The sequence below is a fragment of the Lates calcarifer genome, linkage group LG12 (genome assembly GCF_001640805.2).
Source record: "Lates calcarifer isolate ASB-BC8 linkage group LG12, TLL_Latcal_v3, whole genome shotgun sequence".
NCBI classification, from domain to species: domain Eukaryota; kingdom Metazoa; phylum Chordata; class Actinopteri; family Centropomidae; genus Lates; species Lates calcarifer.
This window is the reverse complement of record NC_066844.1, coordinates 24,105,894-24,130,093: the sequence shown is the minus strand read 5'-3', so window position 1 is coordinate 24,130,093 and position 24,200 is coordinate 24,105,894. Positions and strand designations below refer to the sequence as shown.

The 24,200-nt window shown below is 38.6% G+C and overlaps 2 protein-coding genes and 1 long non-coding RNA gene across 5 annotated transcripts in view; 1 reads left to right on the top strand and 2 right to left on the bottom strand.

The window, feature by feature from the left end:
* The first annotated feature begins 1,373 nt into the window (after positions 1-1,373).
* slc6a22.1 (solute carrier family 6 member 22, tandem duplicate 1) lies at positions 1,374-23,145 on the top strand. Of its 2 annotated transcripts, none has more exons than XM_018685742.2 (15): positions 1,374-1,539; positions 8,471-8,661; positions 11,673-11,807; positions 12,139-12,279; positions 13,691-13,778; positions 13,882-14,014; positions 14,899-15,033; positions 15,532-15,635; positions 15,773-15,897; positions 16,021-16,133; positions 16,559-16,696; positions 16,793-16,895; positions 16,975-17,075; positions 17,679-17,849; positions 17,929-23,145. In XM_018685742.2, the coding sequence occupies exons 1-15, from the start codon at positions 1,469-1,471 to the stop codon at positions 18,037-18,039; spliced, it is 1,860 nt and encodes a 619-aa protein (XP_018541258.1). In that variant the 5' UTR covers positions 1,374-1,468; the 3' UTR covers positions 18,040-23,145. The 2 variants fall into 2 exon arrangements, with proteins under 2 accessions (XP_018541258.1, XP_018541259.1); XM_018685743.2 differs by lacking the exon at positions 1,374-1,539 and adding an exon at positions 4,862-5,098.
* LOC127143074 (uncharacterized) lies at positions 1,772-10,378 on the bottom strand. Its single transcript, XR_007814247.1, has 2 exons — positions 9,441-10,378; positions 1,772-2,103 (listed from the first exon to the last, which is right to left on the bottom strand). It is a non-coding gene; the product is annotated as an uncharacterized LOC127143074 (long non-coding RNA).
* fkbp5 (FKBP prolyl isomerase 5) overlaps positions 21,105-24,200 on the bottom strand; it is an 18,308-nt gene continuing 15,212 nt past the window's right edge. For both annotated transcript variants that reach the window (XM_051074260.1, XM_051074259.1), the window contains exon 11: positions 21,105-23,794. In XM_051074260.1, coding sequence (XP_050930217.1) covers positions 23,693-23,794 — 102 coding nt within the window. In that variant the 3' untranslated portion in view covers positions 21,105-23,692. The remainder of the gene's footprint in view (positions 23,795-24,200) is intronic.

Genomic DNA, 24,200 nt, shown 5'->3' with positions numbered 1-24,200 from the left:
TATCCAAACACAGATGCTGCATGTCATTAGGCACTAGAGGGAGCCAATGATCTGCTTTCTATGAAACTGAAGCACATCTTGACCAGACATACACACATAAATATTAGGTACCAGGTGATGTTATCGTTTACAGGTACGACATTTATTTATCTGCAGCTGTTTTCCACATTTAAAATCTAATACACTGTACATCTGGGTACATCTGCTGTATTCAGGTTCATCTGGTATAGTAAAATCACCACTGATTTTAATGTGTTAATTTTGCAGTTGGAGAGAAAAAAAGTACATCTACATCTGTGCTACAATTTATAGTATTATATGTAGTACTTTTTTCTCAGTTTGCTGGTGCACTTTCCTGCAAGTCATTGTGCAATATTAATTTCGGCTAATGTTATTCCTTTCATGTATGTTAAACATAATTTTAGCACTTGACTGGCGTTGTTTGCGTTTCCTTCCATCTCACAGAGAAGACTGAACGACTCCTTTTAGTGCTTGTGTTTCTGACAAGCTGTTGTACCCACATGACAAAATAGGTCATTTGTCAGTGGTCATGTGACCCAACAAAAGGGTAACAGTGGTAAAGGTTAAGAGAAGTGATGGGATGTGAACTACAGTCTCTGGTGTCAGCGTCAGACAGCCAAACCCCATCCGCCCCCAACTTCCTCCTTAAAATAGATTAAGAGCTTTTGTAGCTGAACATCACACGATGTTTTTGTTTGTGAGAGAAGGACGGTCATTATTCACATGACCACAAGAGGTCACTGTTGGGGAAATATCAACAAAAGTCATCATAAACATTTGAATGAGGATTTTCTTGCATGGTGTTTCTCTCTTTGACCATTTGAATGTAATTTCTGCGTATTTTCAGGTGAGGTGGGTGAAGTATCTGGGGTCTTTGCTCTCTTCAGCATTGATGATGGTGATTAATGGAAATGCATGGTTTTTCTTACACTGCCCACCGCAGTTGTATCCGAGACTCCCATCTGGCTCAAAGGGTCAACGTGCCAACTGCTGAGAGGTGGTTCATTATTCTCTGGTGACTATTATTACATTCCACATTTAAGCACTGTCTCTGTGTTTGCACTATAAGTTTTAATACATTACCTGGGCTGCAGGTTGTGTTAGCCAATCCTACAGTATGACGGCTGGGACTGGAAGAAAAATGCTTCTATAAGTCTATATTTCAACTCAGAATGTCTTTGAGTGACACTGACAGAATTTGAAATATGTGTTTGATGGAAAAAGTCTGAACTTGTGTTCTCAGGGGCAGCTGTGTTGGTTTGAACTTGAGTAACCATGTACAGCGTCACTTTGAAGGAGGTTGGGTTGCCAAAGATAATTCATTAACAGCCAATATAATGATCTCTCCAGCATCTTGTACTTACTGTGTTCTACACACTCATTGCAAGCTCCTCCGTCAGAGATACACAGACAGACATTAGCACTGGACTGAGAAGGAGCATTCAAAATGGAAAAAGCTGAAACTAAGTCAGTCGGACACCCACAGGGACATCAAGCTGCTTCAGAGCATGATAAGTCGTAAGTATACATTAGATTAATTCCCCTTTTTAGTGTGTTTTTTTTTTCAAAGCTCTAACATCTGTGTTTGACATGTGATTTATTCTGTTAAATTTCTGACAAAACAATTAACAAATAAGCTAAGACAGAGATAAAGCTGTCAGCTGTCAGTCCAAAGACTGTTACCACATTTTTATGCAAGTGTATGTCTCTAACAATAATAATAATAATAATAACAATAATAATAAATAAGTGAAATTTTAGAAAATTTAATGCAATACTGCACATAGGAGCAAATATACATCACCAAATTCAGACATGAGCTTAGGTAAACACAGCACTATCAAAATAGGTTGTACAATTGAGCATTAAAGTACATATATAAACGTGGGAAAACTTTGGGAGATTGAGCACCAAAACAGGCAGCAGTGTGCTGTGTTAGCTATTTTGGTCTGGGGGCAGAAGCAGGTTGGAGATGACAAGTGCAACATCATTGTGATGGACGGTGACTGACTGCACAGGAATTCTTTCCCCTGACAAGATGAGTCTCTGCCAGGTTGAGCTTTAGATGCCTTGATACAGCGCCTAGGAGGGAGGAGTGGAGGGAGAGCACTGGCTACAGGTTATGCTCTACACAACACGCACTATAACACCCTGTGCAAATACTCAACTATGCTGCGCATAATTAAATGAAAAATGTTCGTAAAACAAATTACGGCCATAGAAGGAAAGTGATAATACCAATAAACAGTTGCTCTTAGTATCAATAAAATACCCCTGCAAATAGAAAGCCTGCATACATGTGGTATTTCACACAACGCGTGTTGAAAGCATATGTGTTGAATGTAACACAAAGTTGTGATGGAGGGTTGTGGATGTAGGACCTCGGGATGTCTGCGTGGGACGAGGACTGACACAGAGGGAGGGAGAGAATGGATCATCTTGGGTCACCAGCTGTGCCTTTGTGTCAGTAAAAATTATTTAGTGGCTGTGAGGAATTGTTTATCTGCTCTAGTATTAAGTGATCACAAAACCTTGTAGTTGTAAACACGCTCCTCGGCTCTTTCAGGTCATTTGCTTGCAGTTTTATTTGCAGATTTTAAGAGTTGCTGCATCAAAATTTTCAGCAAATTAAAACATCAAAAAGGAAACAGCGTGTTTCAATCATTATGATTTGCTCTGTCCTCAATTTGCCCTTTAACTTGACCAGTTAATAATAACAACAACAGAACAACTCAGTTTCACAGCTGTCAGCTGTTCATACTGGTATGTTGTCAGTGCAGCACTGTTTATTAAAATCCTCTAAAGGAGCACCAACACTGCCATTGTTATTGATTAAAAGCCCCTCACTCTGGTGACACCTAGTAGTAGTAACAAAATCAGACAATTAATTTTGGACTGAATACATAATCTTAATTTGTCTGTAGCTCAGCCAGTCGTCTTTGATGCCAATTTACCTAAATGGCCATTTGTTTGTATTCAAAAAAACATTAACAGACAGATCTGTGAATGTGTTAACACCTCAAACTCAAACAGGATGAATTATTACTCTGTCTATTATGAATTTTTAAACTACAGAGGTTTGTGTGTAAAATTTTCCTAGACAACAGTTCCAAAGTGGAGCCAATCACAGCTGACATTGGGCAGGAGTATACCCTGGACAGATCACCAGTCTATTGCAGGGCTGACACATGCAGACAAACAACTATTCACACTCACATTCACAACTACAATTTAGTCACCAATTAGCCTAACTTTTGCATGTTCTCCTTAGGGAGAAAAGCCTGGGATTCAAACCTGTAACCTTTTTGCTGTGACAACAGTGCTAACCACTGCACCGCCATGCTGTCTTAGACTTTTCTTCCCTTATAGATATTGCCTCAACACGTAGAGTAATGAGGGCAGTGAGGTCAGGTGATGCAGATGCCAGGAACAGGGAGATAACTGCAGGGCACACACACACACACACACACACACACAAACAAACAAGATACAGTGAATGAGTGACCCAGGCCTTCACTGGTGTCCTACCTGAATTAACTCACCTCTTAATATGGTCATTATGATGTCACTGCTATAGAAACCACCACAGTTTCACAGACAGACATGTCATGTAGCCAGAATAAATGCCATTACTAAAGCAATGCTGTAAAAACCCAATTAGCACAATTCAATAGGTCTCCAAACACTGCAGCCACAGCTGAGCCACACACATCATCTCCAGCAGCAGCATCATTATTAACTAATAAAATGACAAAAATGTAAACAATAAAATGTTGGTAAAATTCATTTTATTGACCAAAACTACTGATTATTTGTAGACTAAACTGCTTCTGTCGAGCGGACATTCTCAGCCTTAAAGCTAATTAAAACTAATGTGAAATATACGACCAGGCAGACTCGACTTTCTTTCCTGCAGCTATTAAATCTATACTAACAGGTTTTAGCTTGCGCTAGTAGCTTTAGACGCTGAAGCTATAAGAGGAAGAGAATAGACAATGGGGAACAGTTTACTACATATCGCATCAATGGAAAAAGCATATATAAAACTATGATTCAATGATTGTGACAGTTTTCGGGCCAGCAGAGAAGGTCTTGATTGGACAGTTGATTGAAAAGAGGCATGACCAAGGCAATGACAAGTCCATGCTTGAATCAGGGATGTTACACGTTACTGGGGACAAAAAATGTACGTGACTTTGTGTCAGGCAGCATCTCATTTTTGTTCAGATCTGTAGTTTTGGAGGAAAGGGACATACAAAAATGTAATCTGAAAGCCCCTGGATTTTTTCACAGGCACAACTTTTGCATAAGAGCCAAGGTCTGAGCTAAATGCTAACATCTGCATGCTAGCATTCTCACACTGGCAATGCTGGCAATTCTGACATTTATCACATTTACATCTTAGTCATTTGCTAAATAGCACTCACATACAACTAATGGCTAATGGGCCTGTTTGCAATTAAACCAAAACATTGGACAAATGAACAAATCAAGTTTAATGATGACACTAAATTAAAAAGGGACCACTTAGGATTCTTCTTCTGGGAACTATCAATTCAAATCACACTGCTGAGAAATTTCACTAAAACACAAAAATGACAACCGCATGGTGGCGCTAGAGGGACAGTCAGAGGATCACCAAAGTCAGCAGGATTCATTCAGTCTGAACTAAAGCGGTGGACGTACTGATAACCCGCATCGTCACCCTAGAGTAAAGCAGCTCGCATGGCTAATGTGCAAATCCCCTCCCCTACTCTGTGAAACCATGTGGCCCCTGGAACAGTCTCCGCCTTAAGTTGCTCATTCAGAAACACATAACACCCCGCCCCCGCCCCCTCCCCGCTCACCCTGTTCCTCTTGATCTTTCTCTCTCCCTCATTGTCATACAAACACTGCTCTCTCAAACCTCTACTTATGGACTCACTCACGGTCAGAGCTAGGAGGAACACTTGCCTTGGAGAGACTGGGGGATCTAGACTTGTGTTTTCCCCAAAAGGCACCAGATGAATTCCACCTAGAGCTAAATGGAAGCATAACACAGAACCACAGACTACTGACGTGAGGCTATCTTTCTCAGGTACTCTTTATCAATGCCTTTCCCTTGAGGTCACAGTATTTATTTTTTCTGTTTATGTGTTTCTCAGTTGTATAAATATTTGAGTGTTCACTACTATGGTTTCATTTCTTGAAGGGAAGCGGTATCCTCGCAGTTGAGAGACAGCTGGGCTTTTGTAGTTGCACTTACACTTGGCGCCTGTAGCTGTATTATCTAGGCCAAAGGTTACTGGCTACGCTGCAGCTACTTCCCTTATTTAGTGTAACACCTCAGGCTGCTCTGTGACCATGGCTGATAAAAGCTAATGTTGCTTTAAACAAATATATTTCTCTTGTGCAAATGTTTAAACAGATTACATATTAACAAACTCTTTAAAAAGTTACTTTGAAAAAAATTGGACAGATAAATACATAAATATTGCTATGATTGTTTTAAGAAAGTACATTGATAAGATTCATGCATAAATTCATAAAGAGTGTTTTCTTTTTTTTTTTAGCATGTTAAGAGTTTCTTAATATTACAATTAAAGGGTTTTTATATACATGGTCAGGGGCAGTCAGAGAATCAAAATAGAATCATACAGACAAGTATTTACCACACTTTGCTGTCAGGGTTGGGCAAGGATTTTAAAAAAATATCCAGCAGAAGAGACAATCTATCCCTTTCACTGCCAAGTTGCTCAATGTTTGGCCAGACGTGGAATAAAAATATCACCTGAAATATTTTTGAAAAACCACTGTAGACTTGTGGTGTTTTGCCTCCTCCTCATATATTCACTTGCTTATCATGTCAGTTGCTTCAAATGCAGACCAGTCTAGAGTCTAGTACAAAAGTGCAGATAACCATTTCCCCTGTTACCCAGCTGTCTTCCGAGAATCACATTCCTGTGTAAGTAATTTGTGATATCTGATCTGGGATATCTGTTCCACTACACTCAGCCAGACACAATATTTTCCATTTTATTTTAATAGCTGAAGCCTCATATTTTGGAAAAAAGTTATCTTGAACCATCTGGACCTTGATGATCATCAGATCTTCAGTGGTTCACTACACTTTGTCCATGCCAGAGCTGTAGCCTGTGGGTTGTCGGTGTCATAATTTAACAACTACTACTAAAGTTTCAACAAAATGCTCCCAGGTAGATTAATTGTACTAGTACCACAAGGAGGTTCAAATTTCTGTCTGTTCACTTGTTTGCTTTATGACCAAGTATTTAAACGACATTCACCTGTACTTTGTGTTCAGTGCTAACACGCTAAACCAAGGTAGTGATGTCCTTACTGATGAATGAATGAAATAATGCATTGTCTTTGTATGTATTATAGCATGCTAACATTCACATCATGCCATACAGCATCACAGTTTGACAAATGTAACAAGTTATTGGCTTAAAACTTCACAGTATAGAGTGTAATATTGAAACATATGTTTCAGACAGTTTTCTAATGGCGATCTGGGTAAAAATGCCTCATGCAAATCTTTTGTTGACGTTCCACAGGTGGTCACTGGAACAAATGCTGTCCGACCAGTTAACTGTGGTTGTGCTGTTGACGTCACATCATGCAGCAGACACTTCCATCTACCATGTCTGATAAAGAAAAGAAATATTTGGGTGGCAGGTGGTCTTGTGGTTAAAGTAGCGTGTCCTTGCTGAATCCCCAACAAATTCAAGGCTACTGTTGAATGTCTGGGCCTGCCACAGGCCTGTAATATTTCATCATTACCTAGGAAGAATGCCTTAAATATTTTCAAGCAGTTGTCACAGTAAAACATCTGGCCTTTATTTCATGGGCACTGCCAGTCAAATTAAATTATCTTTAAAAATTCCATGATTTAGTTTCCTGTGGCCATTGCTTTGCTCGCATCTGGGTTAAGGACTGGGCGATGAAGTTACAGCTGGATGGAAAAGACATTAACAGCAACAAAGTGTCTGTTATGATTATTCCAACAGACGGTTGGTGTTCTTGAAGGCTTAATTTGAAAAACCGCAACTCAAAACCAGTTTAAAATATTTAATTTTCTGTTCGTTAAGCTGTGTAGAATTTGCTACTTGTGCACAAAATAAGATACTTTCTGCATAAATATTACTGAATGAGACCCATTGTCAGTGTCCATACTCTCCCTACGTCGAGTAGTTCTGTGTTGTCTTCCAGGAAAACAATGACACCATTTATCTGATATAAACTGAGTTGATGATAAACATGACAGCCATGCTATATGCTGTGGCTTGGCTGATTTTTTGGGCAGTGGTACAGCTTTTTTCCTGGTTTGAACCTAACACAAAGGGGGGAGAATTTCTCTAGTGAACAGAGACAGGGACAGCCAGGTACAGAAATGTATCTTTTAATTCCTTTTAATTGTGTTGCACTCCTTTGTACATATGAAAAGTTACAGATAACTTGTAAAGAAAAAAACTGTCAGATGTGTCACAATGCAACAGGGTGCTCCCCTCCAGGGAGGGCGCTGTTTGTTTACAGTGTTTACTATGTAAAGTGTACTGTTTGTTTAAAACAGGACGCGTATCAAAACTGTTTGTAGATGTTAGGATGCAGTAGTTATTTTTAAAAGATTAGGTTTGTGAGTTTTTTTTTTCACCAAATGTCAACTTATATCTGCCTCAAAAATCCAGTATGATTTGGGCAGTAGTGACCTGTGATGTAATGCCAACAGTCAAAGCCTTCAGACCATCCAGTTCTTTTCATGTTCCGGCTCTTGAGTGCCAGTCATAATTAACACATAATTACAGGCCCCTACTGTTGATAACTGACGTCCTCTGTTGGTTTTCAGAACTCTCTTCTCCACTAAATGGTCACTAAAATGCTTTATGAAAGTTGTTTTTCAGTATCCCAGGATTTGAAGCTTTTTAACAGTAGTGGCACACATATTTTCCAGTCTAGTTGCTTCACTCCCACATTAAATCCAAAGCAGCAGCACAAAAGCAACATTGATAAAAGAATTGCCCTGATGCCAAGCAGCAATGACCCTCAGTTGACCTAACGTAGCAAGACTGCTGGCTTTGTACAGATTATGAACATTTATGTACAGTGATTAAATCATGGCAATATTCCTGATGTGGTTAGTGATTATGTTGTTAACTTGTTTACTTCACACTGATGAGACTCAGGCAAAGTGCAGGTCACTTTTCTTCTTAAATACAGAGAATGTGTTCTTTAGTTACAGTTTTCTACTGCAAAACAAAATTAATACACAAACCCCACATAGTTTAAAAGTGTGTATTATGACCAGATTGTGAACATTGTAATTTGGTCACTGAATGCTGCTGAATTGTTTTTGAACAGTGCATCGCCTAAATAATCTGCTCTCATCAGAAACACAGCTGCACCTACCACCTCTTTAAACTATTTCATCCTGTTGATCTTTCTCTTGTTACAGTGTGATGGAGAAGCCCCATGATCCAGAGCTCAAGTTCAAGCTGGATATGGGCCCAGTCCATCCTGCACCTAGCACCCTGACCAGAGGACAGTGGTCTAGCAAAATTGAGTTCCTCCTGGCTGTGGCAGGACAAATCATAGGTCTGGGAAACGTGTGGAGGTTTCCTTATCTGTGCTACAAAAATGGTGGAGGTGAGTGTTATGATGACAAGGGAAAACAGACACTATTTATAAGTGAAGATATGTATCACTGTGTCTTATATCAGAAGGCAAGCTGGCCTTCTTCCTCTTTATATATTAATTTATAAAGGACTATTTCAAAAATTACCACCTTACATATGGACATTGGACCTTTTGGTAGGCATTATCCACCACATATGGTGGACACTAATGTAACAGAATTAAAAATACACTTTATGAATTATTATTTCCAATTTGTAAGTTTTATTTATCATTTTATGATTTATGAATTTTATCTCAATTAGATATTTTCATTTACCATCATTTTATAAATTCTTTATGTGGAAATTGCCTTCTGCCTTTTGTGTATCTCCTGGGCTTCTGTAGCCCCTCCCCTCTGCCCTCACAGTCCCGGTTATGTTACTGAGGGATTAAATGAGCAGAGGAAACCATGCTTGAGTCCTGCCTTCTTCATATCTCCAGCCACACACCCGTTACACTAAGTAAAAAACCCTGTTATGGAGACTTTCTGACCGAGTCATCTAACCATCTCATTCTGGTCCTCATCACAGTCACTCAGATCCTTACCCTTACCCATTTTTCCTGCTTCCAACACATCAACTTCAAAAACTCTCTGTTCACTTGCTACCAAATATCCCATCCCTTGACAGGTGCCACTGATAAGGCACCACAAGATTTGCCTATGACTTTGAAGGTACTGCAAGGACCACAAGACCTGCGTCAGACCCTCGAGAAGACGCTTACCTCAAACTTGGACCAGGAACTCTTACCTTATGCTTCAGATCTGTCCGGGGACGATCAGGAAACCCCTGAAGCTTCTAAGTCCTCTCCATCTCCTAACGCCCATCAGCAACCTCGGATGCGCTTAGCAATCACCGTTCCCCGGGTCTCTCGGCTTTCTCCCTCCAACAGTTTCAAACGTGGTCGGCCTCCACACATCAGCAGCCTCGAGGAAAATTTCTTCTTCGGGCGTACAACAGATGTCGCCCGTCCTTCTCGCCTCTTCCCGACCCGCTAGAAATCCAGGCGCTCGAACAGCACGTGAAGTGTCCGCGACCCGAAGTCATCCTGTCTACACTCCCGACAGTCCCACTGCTCCGAACACTTCCGACCGGACAGTTTCTCACCTGAGACACGCACTCAGCCAGCGAGACATCTCGTTTCATTACACCAACATTAAAATAAACATTTCCAATTATTCAAGGACTCATATCAAAACGCTACTCGCCCTCACCGGGCCTCCAGACCACTTCCGCATTCGTAACGTTGCGTTCGCACCTACGCCGACGACGTCACGGCAAAAAACGGTCAAAAACTACTTTGCAATACAGGTAACTTTCTCACTGCGCCACCATCTTCACTCCCTTCATATGATCTTAAGTCTTTAACTTCCGCATTTCATGAATTAAGAGTTCATCTCCTCAAGAAAATGGAGATCCCGGCTCTTCCTCTGAATCTCTTGGCATCGTAAATTCTGTCTTACTCCAAACATCCCGCCCAACTGAGAAAATCCATCTGATTTCCTTAATTATATCAGGTTTTCTTACAATCCATAGATGGAATAAGCATCACCTACTCAATCCCTATCATCCCTCAAGGTCGATCCTTCTTGCCTCACCTTCATTTCTTAGTTGCACAATCACATTCCAATAGACAAACGAAAAATGAGAAGAAACTCTACCAGTTCCTCTCATCATTGAACCGCACCTCCTTCTTTTACGATGACCACAGCACCAAGCCAAATGACATCCAGTTGTTCAGAAACAGCCCTTTCCATCGGCTTTGGCAGATATTGCAGTGGCAGGGCCAGCAGAGTTCTCATCTGTCACGCCTTCCTCCACCATCTGCAAAATGTACCCAGTCATTATAGCAGTCATCCTTTGGGGGCAAGAACAGTCTAAGAAGACATCACCATCTACTCCAACAACACTACTGTCATGGACATCATCAACAAAGGACTATTACATCATCTGGACATAATGCTAAATTCAGACAATTGGCACCAACCACAGACCCTCTGCCGACTCCAATCCGACTGTTTTCAGCCACCATCTTAAATTAACCTCACAGTTGGCACATTTCACCATCACCTAGCGTCATGAGTTTGTTTCTTCATGTGAAATGCGGTGAATGGTTTGAAGGCTTTGACAGAGGATAAATTTTCTTTAGGGTATATGTCCTTGAATGCCTTATTCATCATTTAGTCACTCCATAACAAGACACCATCCTGAACAGATCTAATTGATATCCAAACACTCATGCCCATCTTTCTGTTCAAGTTCCTTCTGGGGGCTCTATTCATTCAAGCATGAAAAGATGGTTCCCTCACTCTGAGTCTCAACTCCCTGGTTCCTAATGATCTCCCATCTCTATCAGACACAATCCATCTGGCTTCTTATCGCCCATCCATATGCAAACCTGATTCCTCCACCCTCATCCCTCATTCCTCTTCCTATATCCCACTGTTCCTCCAATTCTTTCATTCCTCAACCCTCCCTTTGAACCCTCAATCCATCCTTCCTACATTATCATGGCTCACCTCCATCCATATCGTAATAAATGATGTTAACCCATATCTTTATTGGTGTGGGCTTTGTTAGTGAAATTCACCGTGTGCTATTGTGCAGCTTCACATCATATTGTGTGGTAAAATACCACGAATCACAGTCTGCTACTGTAATAACTGCACACCCAAACCTTGACATTGTTGCACAGTAGAAAGCTCAGTGCTCTGCAGTTGATGAAACCATTTGCTCATGGTTTTGTAAACCTGCATACCATTTAGACAACACATACTGTTATGTAATTAGGAAAAAGAAGTGGTCTGAGTAGCCTGACACAAAAAGAACAAGTTGAACACAACAGAAATGTCTAAAGGAAACTTAAAACATGCCCAGACATGTTGACTGTTGTAAAATGAACAAACAGTGTAAATCCTATGAATTACTGAGAGTGTTCAATCTACAAACAGCTCATGTGGTGTCATTTTCCATTTTCCATAGGGGTGTTCTTCATCCCTTATGTACTCTTCCTTTTTACCTGCGGCATCCCCCTGTTTCTGCTGGAGACGTCTCTCGGCCAGTACACCAAACAGGGAAGTATTACCTGCTGGAGGAAAATATGTCCCCTGTTTGAAGGTAAACATCGAGATTTAAAGTCAGTAGTAAAAATCATAATCACTCTCATATCTCATGTTAATTTTTCCTAAAAATCAACAAAACATTTCAAATACTTATTATTGTATATAATTTAATATTTTATATTACTATTGTTTTATTTATTTCAGATTGTCAGATTGTAGTTAGCAGTTTTGTATCAGTACACATATTTTTTGTATGTAATTTATCACTATTGCTCATTTACTCTTCACAGTAGTAAGCTGGACACAGTTGTGTCCAATGTTGTGTAAAGTACTAGAGAACATATGAAAGACTTTTTGTTTGTTTTTTTTTCTTCTCTTTTTTTCAGGGATGGGTTATGGCAGTCAGGTGGTTGTTTTGTACTCCAGCATCTATTACATTATCATACTGGCCTGGGCTTTCCTGTATCTCTTCTTCTCTTTTAACACTGAACTTCCCTGGGCAAGTTGTCGCAACAGTTGGAACACAGGTACGTCCCAGTATGAGATCTGACTGAACGCATGGAAACAAATCTGTGGATTATTATGAATCTTTAGTACAACAATGACTTATTTCATTATGTCAAAGTTCAGGGCAATCACCATAATGCTGACTGATTCATTCACTTCAGTGACTCAGTTTACTGGCTGCTTTAGACATTAATCAGATAATGTGACGAGATGGGTTTGGATCTGGAGTGCAAAGTCCAAGGAAACATTTTAAGTCATGGCTTGCCAGGTTTGCCATGTGGGCTGTGTTCATGTTACATAACATATTTAAAGATCCTGTCCAGACATGTAAAAATTGCTGTTTTTTCCACAAGCCAAGCTCATCATCAAGCTCAGAGAAAATGCAAAAAACATCCATCTGTGGAACTGGATTCTAGCCACTGTCAGTGAATATCAGTGGCTGCACCTCCTCTATATTGACTCTGAGCATAGGGTCACCTCAGGGATGTGTATTCAGTCCCCTCCTGTACTGTTTACACACAACTGTGCTGCCAGCTGTGGTTTTAAAATCATTTTAAAGTTTGCTGATGATACTACCATCCTGGGCCTCATTTCGGATGGATATGGCCTTATCACAGTGGTGCAATGACAGTAATTTCTTTCTCAATATCAGCAAAACAAAGGCAATGTTGACTACATTAAGCTAAGAGAGTCTATGGGAAGCTACGAGAGGCCCACACCCTCACCCCAGTAGAAGGAGTCAGCAGTGTTAAGACAGCACCACCACATTCCCATCCAGCATCATCAGGGTGAAGAATAGCTTTTACCTTCAGGCCATCAGAATTCTGAATAACCACATAACATGTTTAGTGTGTCACAATGGTTTCGCTAAGGATTCATCTGGATCTGGATTCAGGCATTTCACTGGGTGTTAAGGACTCAGATGTGACCTGAGCAGTCACACCCTTTACACTTTTAGAACTCCAAAAAGATCTGTGCAATTTCACCTTATATAGTAATTAAAAAAAAAAAAAAAAAATCTTTGTTGCATATCTGCCTCTTTTAAATATCTTATTTCTCTTATTTAATCTCATCACAAGCATTTCATTGTACAGTTGTTTGCAATATATTGTGCATAACACAAATAAACTTATCCTTAGTTTCAATTTTTTTTACAGTTGTGTAATTTCCATACTGGACCATGATTGAATTCTAAAGTAGTTGTATAAGACACACATTCCTTATACTCCTTAAGGCATGCTCACCTTAAACATTAAGGTGGGTACAGAGAAGCTGTTCCCACTTTCATTAGCCTCTAGCGTCATGAGTTTGTTTCTTCATGTGAAATGCGGTGAATGGTTTGAAGGCTTTGACAGAGGAGAAATTCTCTTTAGGGTATATGTCCTTGAATGCCTTATTCATCATCCTGTATTCTTTGTATCTTTGCAACAGAGACCTGTGTAGAGTTTGATCGAAGGGCTTATCCTGTCAACTGGACTGTGGCAGAAAACTCAACATCACCAGTGAGAGAGTTTTGGGAGTGAGTACGAACAGAAAGTCCAAAACCAAAGCTCAGCTGTATGTGTATAAACTCTGAAAGAGACTTGACAGTTATGAATTATAACTGAAAATTTGATTTGCAGGAGAAGAATTCTGAATGTCACAGGAAGTGTCAATGAGTTAGGCAGCATACGATGGGAGTTGGCTCTGTGTCTTCTGTTGTCCTGGGTCATCTGTTACTTTTGTGTCTGGAAGGGAGTGAAGTCCACGGGGAAGGTAGGACAAGGACCTTTTTTTGTGTTGTATGTAAAGTACCAAGCAACTGTTAAAAGGAAAAAGCATACAGGAAGAAAGGAATAACCATACTTTTTGCAGGCAAAGTTCTCTTTATCTCTTCATATCACTTTCTGAGAAAGCACACTACAGTTTAATATAATGTGTTTGTATAGTGTTAACGGTTGATCATAAATGTTTTGGGCATACAAGTATCAAAGAAAGTATCAATGGAACAACACTGTTAGTGTTCGCAGGTCACTGAACATGACTTTAGCTAATGGTTAAACTACCTCAGAAATGACTTTAGTCAGTCCACTGCATTGTTCCAGGACGAAATATCAATCATCTACAACTGAATTCATTTCCACTAAATTTCATTAAGATATTGTTTGTGGCCAGAGGATGGTTCTCACTGGCGATCCACGAGCAGCTCAAAGTTGTCATTTATCAGGGGAATATCTCAATATCTACAAAATCAATTGGCACAGAATTTGTACTGTCATAATTCTCGCATGATGAATTCTACTATCTTTGGTGATCCTCTGACTTTTCCTCTAGCATCATCATGAAGTTCACATCTCTTTTAGTGAAATATCTCAACAACTGCCCAATTGCTACTAATTCTGTTACATGTTGATTAAACTCTCTTAAATTTACAGCAGCACCAAAGGGTGTTGTGCCATATTTCCTATATCTCCTCGCACATCTTTACAGAATACAGTGCAAGTGTGGATTATTAGTATGTGTTTAAATCATATTAGAATATCTCAAATCCAGCCATCCAAGTGAACTCAGACAATGCTCCATGTCAGGGAATGTGACCACATAAAAATCCATCCTGGCAACAGAGCCACAGATTAACCTGCACTCTGGCTCTTCCACAGGTAGTTTACTTTACTGCTACATTTCCATATGTGATGCTGGCAGTGCTGCTTGTTCGTGGACTCACGTTGCCTGGAGCCTTAGATGGAATAAAGTTCTACCTCTACCCGGATCCATCCCGCCTCACTGATCCACAGGTATGAAAATGGTTCTACTACCTAATTTATGACTGTTTCCAAAGATGTAAAGATGAATTATACAGAAATTTGTTTTAAGTAATGCACACCACATCTTTATATTTCCATTTGATATAGTAATGAAGCCATAAGCAACTTTTTTAAAACTTTGTGTATTCAATGTAAGCATTATGTAGCTTAAATGTGTGTAACAAACATGTACAGATGATGATGTATATGTGACATATTGTACACACACAAAGCTTCTAACATGGTAATTTTAGGGGACTTCAGGAGATGATTGGTTACATGGTTTTAAACCTTGTCATGATTTTCAGTGTAATCACATAATCATTTGCAGATGAATGTTTTACCGATGTCACAAAAGTCGTCACAGATGTAAAACATTAGCAAACGCTCATGAGGTGATTCCATCTGGACTTACTACAGAGTTGCAACACACAGTGATTCATATGTAATTTATTGTAGATATGAAAATGTCCTTAATTTGTCTTGCAGGTGTGGATGGATGCTGGCACACAAATATTTTATTCGTATGCTATTTGCATTGGCTGTTTAACTGCACTTGGCAGTTATAATAAGTACAACAATAACTGCTACAAGTAAGTTTGGTATGATATATAGAAAAAATACACAAAAAACAAAAGGCAGAAAAGAAAAACAGTGTTTTTCAGGTGCCACCATAAGTAAGTCCAGTGATTTAATACAAAATAAAAGTGATTTTGTTTTTTGTTCGTAGGGACTGTGTGTACTTGTGCCTTCTGAACAGTGGAACCAGTTTTGTTGCTGGCTTTGCCATCTTCTCTGCACTTGGATTCATGGCATATGAGCAAAACACAGACATATCAAAAGTGGCAGAGTCAGGTGAGCGCATGTAAAGAAACAGTAGAATGAATAACTGAATTAACAAATGATTATAGTCATAAGGCATAAGAGAAAATTGTTTTTGACTCAACAGAAAAAATAATCACCTCATGCTCACTGCAGGTCCCGGCTTGGCGTTCATTGCCTACCCTCGAGCAGTCGCCATGATGCCCTTTCCTCAGCTCTGGGCGATATTTTTTTTCATTATGATCATTCTCCTGGGACTGGACAGTGAGGTAAACTTCCTCAGAAGTGAAATTGATCATAATAGTGGGGTAGTAGGGTTATTGATCATGAAATGCAGGATGTTATATTTAATATACAGAAAAAGGAAGTAAACATGCTAACATGCTATATCTTGGTGCGGACTCAAATCAAGGTTCAGATGCGGAAAAATTTAAGAGGATTTTTAACTTGTTAGAACATTTTATCATTCTAATGAACTACTGCATTTACTAATTTGTCACTTTGTGTATTTTAATGCAGATCCAGATCCAGCTGCAGATTAAAAACATTTAATCTTTATCATTATCAAAAAATAATTAGATTAGAAGATTGTGCAGACTTGGTGGAGGTATGCTCTCTCTGACATCAGCTCTGTAAAGCGTGAAGCAGCAGTAGAGTTACTGTGCTCTGTGTAACTGAGAGGTCTGTGTTTCAGTTTGTTGGTCTGGAAGCTCTCGCAACAGCAATTTCTGACTTGAATCCATCCTTCTTCCACGTTGGTCATCGACGTAAACTTCTTCTGCTTGCCATCAGTGTTGTCAGTTTCTTCATTGGCCTTGTGATGGTTACAGAAGTAAGAACAAGTTAAAATGCCACATCCTTTGTAATAACTACATTCTTTCATGTTAAAAATGAAGAATGGCTAACTGAACTCCCATCTCACACACAGGGTGGACTGTACATATTCCAGTTGTTTGACTACTATGCCTGCAGTGGGATGACTCTGCTTCTCTTTGCCTTTCTACAGTCTGTCTGTGTTGGATGGGTGTATGGTGAGTTGACAGAAAAATGAAAGCATCTCTTCACTGTGAATTTGAATTTCCTCACCTCTGTGTTTTCATCTGCTCACAGGTGCCAATCGGTTTTATGAAAACATTGAGGACATGATTGGATACAAGCCTTTATCCCTGATTAAGTACTGTTTGAAATATGTCACTCCAGTGATCTGCATGGTGAGTTACAGTACAAGTTAGCAAAGCTCTGCCCCCTTTTCTGTTCTTGCCTGGTGATGTTCAAATTTAAATTAATCATTCTTGATAAATGACCTGATAAATGACATGTTGATTCAGCCCTTAAAGGACCAGTGTGCAACATTTATGGGGATCTACTGGCAGGAAGGGAATATAATATACATAAGTCTGTTTTTATTAGAGTATGATCAGCTAAAACTAATAATCGCTTTCATACTCTTAGAATGAGGGAGCAGGTCCTCTTCCACAGACTCCCCCATGTTTCTACAGTAGCCCAGAATGGACAAACCAAACCAAACAGTGGCTCTGTACAGGGTCTTCCTCCTCACTTGACAGACTAGTCCCTGTTGATGCCATTGAATTGTCACCTGATGGCCACTGAGATGTGAGGGGACCAGAATTCAGCTGGTTGCAATTTGTATTCTCACCACGAGATGCCACTGAATCATACACACTTGTCCGTTAAGTGTTAAATGGTCTCACTTTCACTGCTTTATAGCTTGGGTTGACTTGAAGAACACTTTTTTTACATTGTGTAGATTGTATTCCCATGACCTAACCTGCTTTTCTCATGTCTATTTTCAGGGAACATTTATTTTCTCTTTGGCTAAATACACTCCACTGAAGTTCAACAACACTATCACGTACCCATGGTGGGGTTATGCTCTTGGCTGGTGGTTCACTCTCTCCTCTACACTCATGGTTCCCCTCTGGATGCTGTACAATCTTAGCATCACTCCTGGTACACTACGACAGGTGAGCTGGGGTCACGAAAAAGCTATGTGTTTGTGTATTTATTTATATTTTTATTAAAACCAACATTCTTCTTTGTTAGAGGATCTCCATCTTATGTACTCCAGCTGAGGACCTGCCTGTGACCAAATCAGAGAAAAAAGCTCTTGAACTGCTCAGCCTGAACCCAGCTCCTGACAACATGGTGCTCTAGTGAGACAAGACAAACTGGAGCCCCAGATACACTGAACACTTTGAGACATAAGGGCTTACCTTCATTGTAGTAGACGTAGACTAATTTCCTTTAAAAGCAGTGACTCCCAGACTTTTTCCCCTTAAAACAAAGTTTTTTCTATTTGTACTCGTTCCACCCCCCACCCCCACCCAGTACTGGTTGGATGTCTGCCAGTTGTGACCATTTCAACCAAAGACTCATTTTTGTTTGAATACTTTTGTAAGAATACCCAGTAATTCACAAAAATCCCAACCCCCTGATTGGGAATTGCTGCACTAAAGGAACTGTCCACTAAACACTGGAGAGATATATGTTTAAGAGTATCTGCACTTAGCGGTCCATGCACAGGAGACCATGTTGTCATTTCAGTTTCAGAGCTTTCGTAAACGTCTAGCGGAGCCGTCTTGAATGTCAACATGTGACTTTCAATCAGTGACAGCTCGGAAAGCCAGCTAGTATTTTCATCATGGAATAATCAATCAATTATTCTTTTGATAATCAATTGGCGACTCATTCATTAAAATTATTGTATTCTGTCAAACAACTGATTGATTTATCTCTTCTTGTGAGTGGACCTTATGTTCGTGAATGAACACACAGGCTCCAATTCAAACTGTTACTCATTTAAAGAAAAGGTTTTGAGAATAAGAATGCTTTTTTGTTTTGTTTTAACCAGGTTTTTACAAGTTACTTTAAAGGAGTAAAGTAACTTTGCTAAATACAGATTGTGCACTTGAGTCACTGTTAGGTCACTGTAAATAGCATGAACTGAATATCAAACTGATCGTGTCAATTACTGTAGCTAAATAAAGCAGTGACATGAAAGAAGGGAGGTTGTCAAGCATTAAGGGGTCAGATCCAGACCCTGAACACTGTGTGCACCTTAGCCGGCTAAGCCACTAGGCTCTCCTGCTACTGTAAAAATGTACACGTGCTGCTCAAGCAGGCATGAAACTATTCACCATTTGTGACTTTGTATTTGGTGTTATTTTTCAAAAAAAATGGGATTGTGATAATGGAAACACCAAAAGAGAAGCACAGTGTAAATCTGTTTGCCATAACAATCAGAATAAGTGTATTTTTTTTTAACAAGAATTAAATTGACGATATTTTTTGCTATAGTTTCAGCTTAAAGCTTTTTTAATTCTAGTTCTTATGCAGAATATTCATTTATCAAGCTTGCAAGTTAATGTTTGTATCATTTTGTATCATTTATATATCATGCAGTATTGAAATTTGTGGCAGTAGGTCTTTGTATAACACACAGATGCTGTAATGTGATATTTGTCTCATTTAAGGATCAATCAATAATCTGTTTTTGAAATGAAAATGTCTGTTTTCAGTAGATATCTGTGGCAGAAATTGTGTGAAGTCATGTTTAAATTGACAAGGTCACATTTTGAAAATGGATCATAGGATTGGTGTATAATAAATTAGTGTCATGATATAAATCTTATATATAAATTATTAATAACGTGCCATTTATTTACTATTATCCATGAATGGGGCAATCGGGTATTAATGTGATTAAACAATGTGCCATTTTTTAAGTTTTAATAGGCTTCAGTAAACTGGCAGTTCATCATTGTTGACTTATTTCTGCTGTTTTCGCCTCACTATTTGGTCAAACTAAATGGTGACAGTTTAAGTACTTAACATTTGATGATTCAAAAAGAAATACCTTATTAATAATTTACAAACATTCACTAATGGTGTAATAACCCCCACCAAGGTTGAGTACCTGGGACTCCCAAACCAGCCCTTAGAACTCATGAAGCCTTTCAGATGAGAGGTGAAATGTCTCAGAGAAACCTAAAAGAAGCCCAGTTGCCCTTAACTAAGAACCAACAGTTAGCAATGATGACTTACCAGTTTGCTGTTTCTGAGAGATATCATAAAAATCAACAGTTTGTTAGTAAAATGGTTAATAAAATGTTAATAAATCGCCAATTATTAAAAAAAAAGATTTGTTTTGTGAATGCTACACTTTTAGCTGGTGATGTAGTACACTACCTGCTCAGCACCAAACTGCATACAGACACAGTAAGCGACTATCTGGTGAAAATATTAGGGCTAAAGAGGCATATATTTCCCTTAAAAAAAACATTTTCCAGGTGGACAGAAACACTTCAAAATCAAGTTCCACCATCTTCCATCTTCTAGATAACCAGCTGTTTGTGAACAAGTTTACAGCATCAACTTAAAAGGTGATGTTATGTCACTGTTCTGTTTACAAGTTGTTCCGCTGCCACTAAGTGGCCAAAAGAATCAGTAGTTTGAAGTTTAAGAGAATCAGAATCAGAATCAAAATGTGATTAATGTAATTCATCCGTCATGAACATTTGTGGGAACACTGTTTATAATCTGCAGAGTCAAAATTAGTGAGAAAATGTATAAATCCCTAAAAAATAAACTGTAATTTATAGTTGTTGTAATAAATTAAGAGAATTAAAGCACCAGTGTGTAGGATTTAGTGGCATCTAGTGGTGAGGTTGCAGATTGCAACAAACCGAATACCCCTCACTCTCCAAGCGTGTAGGAGAGCCTTCAATGACCTTCACGTTTGGTTTGTTCTGGGCTACTGTAGAAACATGGCAGTGCAACATGGCAGGCTGAGTGGATATGAAGGGCTAATTTATGCTAATGAAAACACAATGATTTGTAGTTTCAGATGATTATACACTAATGAAAAGATCATTTTGAATATTATGAATACTGCATTCATTTTCTGACTGTTGATTACAGATCCCACCTGAGGAAAAAAAGTGAGAAATTAAGTAAAAAGGAAACATCAAGTATCGACTGGAAAGATGCTGTTACACTAAAAATGGGTGCTTGAGTTATAACAAATGGTAAAATAGCTGTTCTAGCAGTTCTGGTGGTCTCCATTTAACTCATATACAAGATTTCAACACAAATGATAACTTCTCCATAATCTTCCCTTTTAAACCCTTTTAAAAAATACTGTTTTAAGGTCAAAAGCAATATCTAAAGATATTATACAGTAAAATAATATGTATAACTATGACTTAAAGAGTGACATGTTTCTTTAAATGCAACTCTTTATTTAATGCTTTTAAAGTGCAAAAAAATAAAAAAATATATAAAGAAGACATGAACAAAGGTACCTTACGTAGTTTTTTGTCTGAAAATATTTCTTTTGCATAAATGCCGGTTTAAAACATTGATCACACTTTGCTTTACAGGGCGATGATCCTTTGAATACATGTAAACATTTTGTACGACATAAAACTTCACTTTCTAATAAAACCAAACTCACATCAGCTGTGCTGCAGTTTAAGTCATCAAAAGCTCCCAAATTTTTCCTGAAATTTACACCTTCAAGTTATCAAAATGATGAATGTAGGCCTGTAAATCTATTTGTAGTTAACAGTGGGGGGATAAATAGTCTATATAATTGCTAGGAAAAAAAGTACTTCATGCCCATTTCCACTGTACAAAATGTTTGAATGTTTAGAGCCGGCAGTACTTGAAAACATTTAGCAACAAGCTGTTTAAAAACCTTGCTAACATAGAACAATATATATTAACACACACACACACACACACACACACACACACACACACACATACACACTGTTGATTTTTTACACAAAATATTTAAGACAGCTAGGGTTTTCATTCTGAACCGACCAATGTTTATAAAACATCACCATTGTCCAGACTGTATCCAGACATTTCATGAAAAGATAACAGTGTTGGTTTGACAGTCACCAAAGTGTATAATTGTCCACTATCACCTGACATTCACACATTTAAAAAAAATAAAATAGATGCAGTGAAATAAAAAGACACCTTTTCTGGGACTGCGGCGAAAAGATCTACTCAGATGTAAAATTCTGTAGTTGATCACATTACCAGTTGAAAAATTCATGACATTTATAAAATATTGAGAGAAAACTGTGGTTCTGGAGATTTTAAAGCTTAACTGCAGTTTCTGTGTCCCTCTCCCAATTTGCACTCACAGAGTCAATACTAGTGTGTCTGCCCTGTCAAATACAAAATGGTGGGAATGGTGGGAGTGATTTTATGATCAAACGCCTCCTCCTGTGGGAAGTTTGAGTCATGATTATGAGGATTTTTGAAGTAATGCTGCGTGTATTCACCTGCTGAACGAAGATTTTATGTGCGCTGACGATTGTGCCATGCTGTTAGCTGATAAATCAACATACAGTGAGTGCAACAGAAGAAGAAACTTTGAGTCATCAATCACTTAAATGCACCAAAGCTCAGGAGCGGAAACATTTAAATTTATATATATGTATTTTAACATTTTTTTTTATTTTTTATTTTTTAATCAAAGGTTTTGCAGCTGCCACCAGCTTAAAATATCAGTCTATAAAATTATGTTTTCACTCCCATAGATGCCAATCATCAGTTGTTTCCCTTGATCATCTAGAAAAACCACACTGATCTCATCATTATAACTGTTTATACAGCCCCATGTGTTTTTGTAGATAAAATATATACGATTTAAACAAATTACTAATCACCTATCACGCGTCTATTCATGAATAAATTATTTTAGTGCATGATCGTGGTATTAACCCATCTTGGAAAAACAATGCCTCATTCTTGCCCAAAACACAAGACTACATTTGAATTGCAATTCTGTAAATAATGTCTCTACAAGGCAGTTTAGGTTTTGTCATAGGCTTTTAAAAAAAAAGATGCACTGCTTTGCCTTCATGTGTAGCAGCTAACCAAATACAGTAAATTGTGAATTTGCCAGAACGCTAAAATTACAGATTTATATTTTTGTATATTTTAGTATCTCTAATTTGTGCGTTTTTCAGATTCTTCTCTCTGCTTCTGGTGTCTGGGAACTTTTTCAGTGATTTCTGACAATATTCGAGGTTTATGTCTGGGGGAGAATTTAAGTTTTTTGAGTCCTTGAATTGTAGAATTTAAGTATTTCTGTATTTCCCACCATTAAAATTAATCTTCTTACATTTTTGAATTGATTGTGGAGTTTTTAAAATGCCATTGATCTGACAGGACATGTTACACCTTTTATTCAAAGTACATATTGCACATTTAAAAAAAAAAAAAAAAAAAAATATATATATATATATATATATATATATATATATATATAGCAAAGTTTCAAGCCTGAATCCCAAACACCTTGTGACACATGCATGCAGCTGCCCAAGAAAAGGCTTAATACCAAATACAAGTCTGAGGTCTGAAAACCAATGAGTGCAGTGTTGGAATCAGAAACACACCGTGGAGGCACATCTCAACTCTACACAGTAGCCTAATGAAATAATAAACTGTAATTCCTCTGTGTTTTTGAAGAAACTATCTTTTTTAAGGGGTGAGGGGCTAGAAGTGTTCACCAAATCTTAACTCACTGATTTTGCAGTATTGAATCCACCAGGAGGTACGTCCTGGCAGTTGCACAGTCCACGTGACAGGGGAAATGCTGTTTGGCTTGCAAATGTCCCTGCTTACACTCTGTTTTATATGCAGGAATGGTAACGCTGGATTTTGGGATAAAGAGGTTTGGATTAGAGGCTTTTATACGACTTCATTCCTGCTTCTGCTCCCTGGGCCTGGAAAGCAAAGGGAGGAATGTCCCTGTTTTTCTCCCTTTCAAATGTCATTGTTACGATGGACAGTCCTGACTCCTCCGCCGTCGTTTAATGCCCACCTCGCCATTCATGCCGCTCCTCACGCTCTCATCCCTCCTCCTCTTCGGCCTCCCAACCTGTGTAACAGACAATGTTTCAGATGAAGCTCAAATGAGTCTAAGGACTAATGAAAAGTGCTCTGAATTTTTCATGGACTCTACATGTCCCACAAACAAACTCCATGTATATCAACTGAAAAGTTAAAGTCAATAAAAATCATGAAAACAAACCTAATTCAGCTCGGTCATTAATATCAAGACGTTGCTCTAACCTGTTGTGTTGTTGCTTATCTATTCTTGATTTATTTTCCTCTTTTTAACAAAGACATGAAAAAAATCAGCAATTCCATCAACGAACACTAGAGGTCAGCAGTACACTACTAAAGAAGGCACAACGATACACAGGGCGACGATGCAGACGGACAGATTAAATATCCACATATAACTGAAAGCTTTGAAAACAACAATTATATCAGCTACATAA

Bases quoted from the DNA above. Each gene is read 5' to 3' on its own strand.
- slc6a22.1 (XM_018685742.2), top strand. From the start codon at position 1,469: ATGGAAAAAGCTGAAACTAAGTCAGTCGGACACCCACAGGGACATCAA. The intron at 8,662-11,672 runs GTGAGTGTTATG...CATTTTCCATAG, and splicing joins GTGCTACAAAAATGGTGGAG to GGGTGTTCTTCATCCCTTAT. The intron at 17,076-17,678 runs GTGAGTTACAGT...GTCTATTTTCAG, and splicing joins TCACTCCAGTGATCTGCATG to GGAACATTTATTTTCTCTTT.